The sequence below is a fragment of the Ipomoea nil genome, unplaced genomic scaffold (assembly GCF_001879475.1).
Source record: "Ipomoea nil cultivar Tokyo-kokei standard unplaced genomic scaffold, Asagao_1.1 scaffold2704, whole genome shotgun sequence".
Lineage (NCBI taxonomy): Eukaryota > Viridiplantae > Streptophyta > Magnoliopsida > Solanales > Convolvulaceae > Ipomoea > Ipomoea nil.
The window spans coordinates 2472875-2480714 of NW_017619132.1; the positions used below are offsets into that span (position 1 = coordinate 2472875).

General features: G+C 33.8%; 1 protein-coding gene across 1 annotated transcript; it reads left to right on the forward strand.

The window, feature by feature from the left end:
• On the forward strand, positions 1 to 3285 carry LOC109155919 (O-acyltransferase WSD1-like). The gene is made up of 4 exons (XM_019303627.1): positions 1 to 291; positions 516 to 1475; positions 1908 to 2045; positions 2823 to 3285. The coding sequence occupies exons 1-4, from the start codon at positions 88 to 90 to the stop codon at positions 2988 to 2990; spliced, it is 1470 nt and encodes a 489-aa protein (XP_019159172.1). The 5' UTR covers positions 1 to 87; the 3' UTR covers positions 2991 to 3285.
• The last annotated feature ends 4555 nt before the right edge of the window (positions 3286 to 7840 follow it).

A 7840-nucleotide genomic window follows, 5' to 3' on the forward strand; every position in this document is an offset into this window, starting at 1 on the left:
CCGATATAGTGTATATATATATACATACACAGATACATGCATGAGGAACTACGAAAGAAATAAACAAGCATTCAAGTGAAGACGACAATGGAGTGTTATTTAGAGGGAGATGATGAAGTAGTTCTGGCGCCTGCTAGTCCCTTTTCGCAGTACATGAACAGCTCTGTGTTGTCCCTCACCATTATTGCTGTTCTGGAAATAAGTGTTCCAATTGAAAATGATGATTCAGTCATCCTTTCTGAAATCAGGGATATCTTTTTGCCCATTAATCCAAGGTTTTCCTCAATCATGGTATATATGCTACCTTCTACTTAATTATTTGTAATTATGAAGTTATGATCTTGACTTCAGTGATCCGAAAAATGGTAAAGATAAGTGTCAGAATCAAATACTTATCACTATGTAAAAAAAATTTATGTTTTTATATTTACCTAGCAGTTAAGTTAGTTACACATTTCAATGATAGGATTTTGAACTTGAACAGTAGGCACTTATATTTTTGTTTCTTTAAACAGGTGACTGGAAAAAATGGTGAGAAGAATTGGAAACCGGTGAAAGTTAATCTCGAAGACCATCTAAAAGTCCCGATATTCCCCGTCGGGAAGCCGTTGGAATTCTACGACTACTGTCTGTCGGAGTATCTGACGAAGATATCCACGGAACCATTCCCGCAAACTCAACCGTTATGGGAGATTCACATATTCCGGTACCCGACGAGCAATGCAGCCGGGAACTGTATCTTCAAGCTCCACCACTCGCTCGGAGACGGCTATTCGTTGATGGGAGCTCTTCTTTCTTGCCTTCAACGGGCTGATAATCCGGCGCTGCCGCTGACGTTTCCCCGGCGGCAAGGGAGCGGCAAGAAGCAGGGGAAGAATAGCAACGCCGTCGCCAGGGCGTTCAAGGCCGTGCCGAGGTTTTTGTCCGGCGTTGTCAACACGGTGACGGATTTTTCCTGGAGTTTTCTGAAGAGCAGTTTGATTGACGACGACAAAACGGCGATTCATTCCCAGGAAGACGGCGTCGAGTTCCGGCCGATCTCCGTTACTACCATGGCGTTTTCGCTTTCCCATCTCAAACAGATAAGTTCCAGTCTTAACGTCACGATCAACGACGTGATTTCGGGGATAATCACGTACGGGACGAGATTATACATGCAGGAAAGCGAGAGAGAAACATGCAACGGGGAAAGCACGGCGCTTGTACTGTTCAACACGAGGGCGATGGGAGGTTATAAGTCGGTGAGCGAGATGATCAAACCCAACGCGGAAATGCCATGGGGAAACCGGTTCACGTTTCTCCCCTTCGCGATACCCAAACTGCAACCCCCGGCAGGCGACGGCGACGGCGACTCCTCCAATCCCCTCCGGTTCATCTACAAAGCCCACCGCATGGTCAAGCGGCAACGCAATTCCGGGTCGGTCTATCTCACCGGCCAGCTCCTCGAATTCTCCAGAAAGCTCAGGGGCCCTGAGGTATGTCCGCAATGTGTTTGACAAAATGCAAATTATTGTCCTCCAAAGGAACGTTTATTTTTATTACATTAAATATTTATTATTTTGTGTATTGAATTTTTATTTGTAGGCATACTATTAAAAATAAACTTTTAATATATTAAAAGTGAATGTTTAGTATACAAAGCATGAATATTTATCTGTAATTCACATGTCAATGTCGATCATGGTCCATAGTATAATTTGTCTTAGCTTGCTTCGTCCAACATAAGAGTCTTCATTCAATATAATCAAGCTAAGACTGACTTTATTCAAATTACACATTTAAATAGCAATTGCAACTATCATATTTTCTTAGATTTTAACGGTTAATTTAATGATTTTAAGATTTACAGTCAGCTGTTAGGTATATTTGTACAATAATTCTTCAGCTCCCCTAATGTATGGTTGCAGGCAACTGCACAGTACGTAAGTGGAACGTTAAGGAACACAAGTATTACCATGACGAACATGATTGGTCCGGTGGAAAAAACCACCCTTGCTAACCATCCCGTAAAGGGCATGTACTTCGCCGTATCCGGCGCCCCTCAGGTATATATCCACACTTCCTTTATGTTAATTCTCTTATTTTGTTAATAACAGATATTCAACGGAGATTTCTTATTTTTAGTGATAAGTCAATTTTTTTAAATCATTTTTCCAATGAATTAATTTCAACAAAAATCCCTTGTCTTTTTCACTTATATGTCTTCTTTTTTTTTTTTTTAAAGATTATATTCTATCCCCTTACTATAGGAGTTTCATTCTCCGACAACCACTTATTTGGGATATGAGGACAATAAAAGTGTCATAACACTACCATACTAATAGTTAGAGACTTTAATGTTTATTAATTGGCTCATAACCATAAAAAGCTTTAAGAACACTAGTATATATACAATAATACAAGTACTTATACGATTTGTAAATTAATTGTAACATATCACGCAATTTACTTTTTATATTAGTTTCCACGACAAAAAAAATAAAATAAAATAAAAAAATAATCATTAAAGACGTTGAGTCCATTTAATGGGGTCGACGTGACATGAAAACATTAATCAGCTAGGCCGGGTTGTCTGAAACCATGCACATGCATATATGCAACTTTAATTTCAAGGAAGACATACACCAGATACAACATTACATATATCATTCATATCATATATCATCTGTCTCATTATATATATAGGAACCCAACTACATATATATATATATATATATATATATATATATATATATATATATATATATATATATATAAATGAAATGGCATATATATTTTCACTGATGATCTTGATTATATTGGTTTGGCATGACGGTTTGCAGAGTTTAGTGGTGACGATGCTGAGCTATGCGGGAAAACTGAGACTAACCATTATATCGGAGAAAGATTTCATAGATGTGAAGAAACTGAAGTCATGTATTGAGTCTTCTTTTGATGAAATCTTCAGATTAGCACTCAAGTCTTCTCCACCTAGGCCACCACCTACATGAATATAATATATACACATACTCTGATATACCAGTATTCCTGCATGCATATGCATATATGTGTGTGTGTGTTTTATCCAACATATGTATACCTCAGAGGTTATGAGGTTAGCACATCCTTATCTGGGTCAGACTAATGTGAAAATTTATGAGTTCGACTATATATATCTATATGTTTAATTTGTGTGGCCTTTCAAATAATAATCATCTTTTCAATTAATTGTGTTTACTTCAAATTTTTTTTTTTTTTAACGTAGAAATAAATGCATTAAAACAGTCCAAAGATAGTATTGTTTGTTGGGCATAATGCCAATGATTACATTGAAAGGTCTTAATCTCATTGTTGGTATTACTGCTATAACAACTCATCTCAACTACTTAAATTTCACTCTTCTCCACGCCCGACAAATTATATTGTCCTATAACAACTCATCTAATTAGAAATAAATGCATTAAAACAGTCCAATCATAGTGTTTCACTCTCATTTTGAATAGGTTAAGCTCTCTGTATGTAGAAGTGTACAGTTTAGCCGGACGATTCATAGGGTTCAAAAATTAAAAAAGAAACAATGACGTCATGAGTGCCATGGCCAGCTAGCATTTTCATGAGGATGAAGACACCATGACCCAATGTCTTTGTTAAGATGACGATGTCATGGCGTAGTGTATTCATCATACAGTTGTTATACAGTGGACCATGGTCCACGGTGCTATGTGAATCATGGTCGTCAAATGAAATTGTAGTAGAATTAAAATAATATTTTATTATTGTTATAATGAAACTAGTATGTGAAAAAATGAATATAAAAAACATAGCTCATTCAACAATGTAATTGTCATGAAACTGTAGTATAATTAATAAAATGATACTTTAGTGTTGCTATAATAAAACTAGTGTATGTGAAAAATGAAACTAAAATCTAGAGTCGTACAATAACATATATTGTTAAATGAATCTAGAGTATAATTAAAATATTAGTTTTATATTACTATAATAAATTAGTGTGTTTGGTTGACGGTCTGAGAAATATTTTTTCTTATTACTATGTTATTTTTTTAGAAAATATTAATTATTTTAATGATTATAATAATTATTATTTATATTAAAATACAATTATAGATTAAAATTTATGATAGTTATAAGGATTAACAATAAATATATTAACAGAGTCAGTGGAGGCGTGGACTATTAGCTCTTTGTGCTTCAGTAAATTGGAAAAGTAGTTATAAACAGATACTACATTGTAACAGAGTCAATAGTACTCAACAAAATAAATAATAAATATATTAAAAAAGATGTGTCAAGTACCTTGTGCTTAGATGACATGTAGTGATTTCTCGCATGTGGGAGGTCATGAGATTGAGACTTAGTGGAGGCGTTGTTGACTCTTGTGCTCTTTGTGCTTCACTAGGTTGAGAAAGCTTTGTTTATGAGTTTAGGCGGGAAAACTTCACAATCACTTTTGTTAATATTTACCAGTGCCCGATTAATCGGCGCTGGCCGGCCGCCTAGCGTATCACCATAATCTTTGGTTTAGGTGGCTAGGTGGCCGACTAGGCACCAACTAGATCACCTAGTCGGCCGATTACCTATTAAAGTATTAAGTAGTTTATAATTATCGTGTCTTAAAAAATTTTAAACAACTTTTTAAAAAATAAAAAATACACGGGCGCCTAGCGATTTTTTCAACTATGATATTTGCAATCACTTCTTCTTGGGGGTGCACTTTTGTTAATATTTACCAGTGTTGCAAAAATTCCGCCTAGGCATCGATTAATCGGCGCTAGGCGCCGGCCGGCCGCCTAGCGTATCACCATAATCTTTGGTTTAGGTAGCTAAGCGGCCGACTAGACCTCCTAGGAATTGACTAGGTCGCCTAGTCGGCCGATTACCTATTAAAGTATTAAGTAGTTTATAGTTATCGTGTCTTAAAAAATTTTAAACAACATTTTAAAAAATAAAAAATACATGGGCGCCTAACGATTTTTTCAACCATGATATTTACAATCACTTCTTCTTCGTGCGCACCCCCCACCCACCCACCCTCCGGTTCATGTAATAACCAACAAACCATACATGATGTAGTAAGAAGACCTTGTACACACACATGAGAGATAAATTACCCTAAGAAGCTACGACCATGTGCGATAGGCTGGAGAGAGAGATTGTTGACAAGAATCGAACTTGTAACTTTTAGGTATAATAATCATATTTTACTCACGTACTTGGGAATTCCTTATGAAGCGTCTCTGCTATTTTTCCACACGATGGGTCGGTGGCTCATTGCTCTTTTCACAAGATCCGAACATAAAAATTTGTTTAACAAGAATCAAAATCTTTTTTTGCTTGGATCATATATTAAAAATAGGAAAAAGTGTCTAATAGGCTACTGAACTTTTACAAATTGTGCAATATAATTGAACCATCGAACAAAAAAGTGTACAATTAGATCATTAAAAACTCAAAAATTATGCAAATAGCATTTTTTACAGGTTACTTCCAAGTTTCTCTTAAATATGATGTCAGAATGTCAAATTATATATAAAAAATTATTTTAATTATTATTTTTAAAAATTAAAAGATTGTTTTAATAAAATTATGTGTATGATAAATATCGAAATTTGGTGAATGATTAGATAGTTGACCCAATAATTGTTTGATTCTACTGAAGAGCATAGTCTGCAATGCTGAAAACTATTGGTGTTAAAGCTCTTAATTAAGTTGTCAATTCAAATTATTTGTACATCATGTTCTCTCCCTTTCTTCAGTCCAATGTTTGTGAAAAAAAATCAAAAATCCTTTTACTTAAATCTTATTTTTTTCCTTAATATTTCCCTTCCCTACTGTTTAATGCAATCTTTTATATATATATATATATATATATATATATATATATATATATATATATATATATATATATATATAACTAAACGAGAATCTATCATTCTTGTACTAAAGATCACCTGATTGTCACACCGCCCAAATTAGCAAAGCTATTAGCTTGAATATGAAGATCATGGTGCTTTAAGATGCACTTGAATTTGAGACCACACTCACAATCCATAATGGATGAACATGCATGAATCTCAGTTCTGTATTTACAGATGAGACAGATGACAGTCAAAACTTACAAATCCACAACACGAAAAATTCCCAATGTTTTAATAATGTCGTTATATGTTCCTTCCTAGGTCCTTGCCATTGAATATGTTTCTTGTTGGGAATAAAACAGGACATAATTGCCTAGTACGTAGAGAATTAGAGATTTTTTTCTGGGTTGAAGTTGCCGAACCATATTTTATTAATTTGGTTATGAAAATTGCAGAGAAACACAATTTCTTAATCTTTGAAGATGGGAAGTTTGCTGATAATGGACCTAGAATAATAGTTGACTCTACCTTATGAATTTTTTTTTTTAAAAAACTTTTAATTTTTAAAATAATTTTTTTAATATATAATTTGACATTATAACATCATATTTAAAAGAATCTTAGAAGTAACCTGTAAAAAATACTATTTGTACAATTTTTGAGTTTTTGATGGTCCAATTGCACACTTTTTTTATTCGATGGTTCAATTGCACAATGGGTAAAAGATCAATGACTTATTTAAACACTTTTTCCTTAAAAATAATATATTGTTCCTTTATTTTTTTTAATGTTCAACATTCAAACTATTGTAAGGTTAATCTTTTTTTTTTTTTTATTGAAGGAAGGGGATACCCTACATACACACTACTTGCCTCAAGTGAAGTTTGAACCTATCACCTCCCACTTAGGGGAGCAACTGGGTACCAGTGAATCAGAAGCCACTTGATATTGTAAGATTAATTTAGTACATACAAAAATCCAACTTCGAATTTGTTGCCGTGTCCAAATTATCAAAATTTAAAAGAAGGTGATCAAATGCTCTCATTAAAAGGAAAAAGAAAAAGAAAAATAAAGACAACTCAGTCATCTCCCCACCGGACCATAGCAAACAAGAAGACCGGCGGCGACAAATTATAAATTGAAGACAATTATTTAAAGAAGATAGGTATGTAGTAAATCAATTATAATTTTATAAATGAAGAAATTTATATATATTTCGATCTTTGAAATAGTACGTGTTTCTAGGTGGGAGTCAAACAAATAATTAAGATGAAGAAATATGTCAAAAGTTTATTGGCTCATAATTATCCCTCCTACCCCAACGACCTAATAAATGTTTGCTTGTCATTCTCTTATCTTCCATGGTGATGGATTCACAGTGATGATTGAGGATGTATATACCTTTTTAGAGTTTCTCCCCCTTTTTTTGGTATACCAAGAATTTTCACAGTCGGACACAATGATTAATACCCTCGCTGAATTGTAGGTACCTCTTTTGGATGAGACAGCTGGCCTGGAGATTTAAGACTGTTTCATTCCCAAAGTCAAGGATCGGACCCTTGACCTTTGGTGAAAGATGAATGAGTTCCTCCCATTCAACCACACCCTCCAGATTTTTTTTTAGAGTTTCTCAGTAAAAGTGCACAAAAAAATTAGAAATAAATAAAATAAATTAAACAACACCTTAAAAATTATACAACTCTAAAAATGCAAATTTATATGGGAGTCAAATTCAATTTGCACCTAATTCAAATTATATATATATATATATATATATATATATATATATATATATATAATTAAGTCAAGTCTCATCTCTTATCAAAACAATTAAGACCACGCACAAAATATAAATATGTTAGAATAGGGTAGGATGATACATTGATACTCATGATAGAGACTAGCAATATTTCAACTAATCTACACATCTATATATATAGGTGAAGTTGAATAATATTATATAGACACTGAAAATATATATC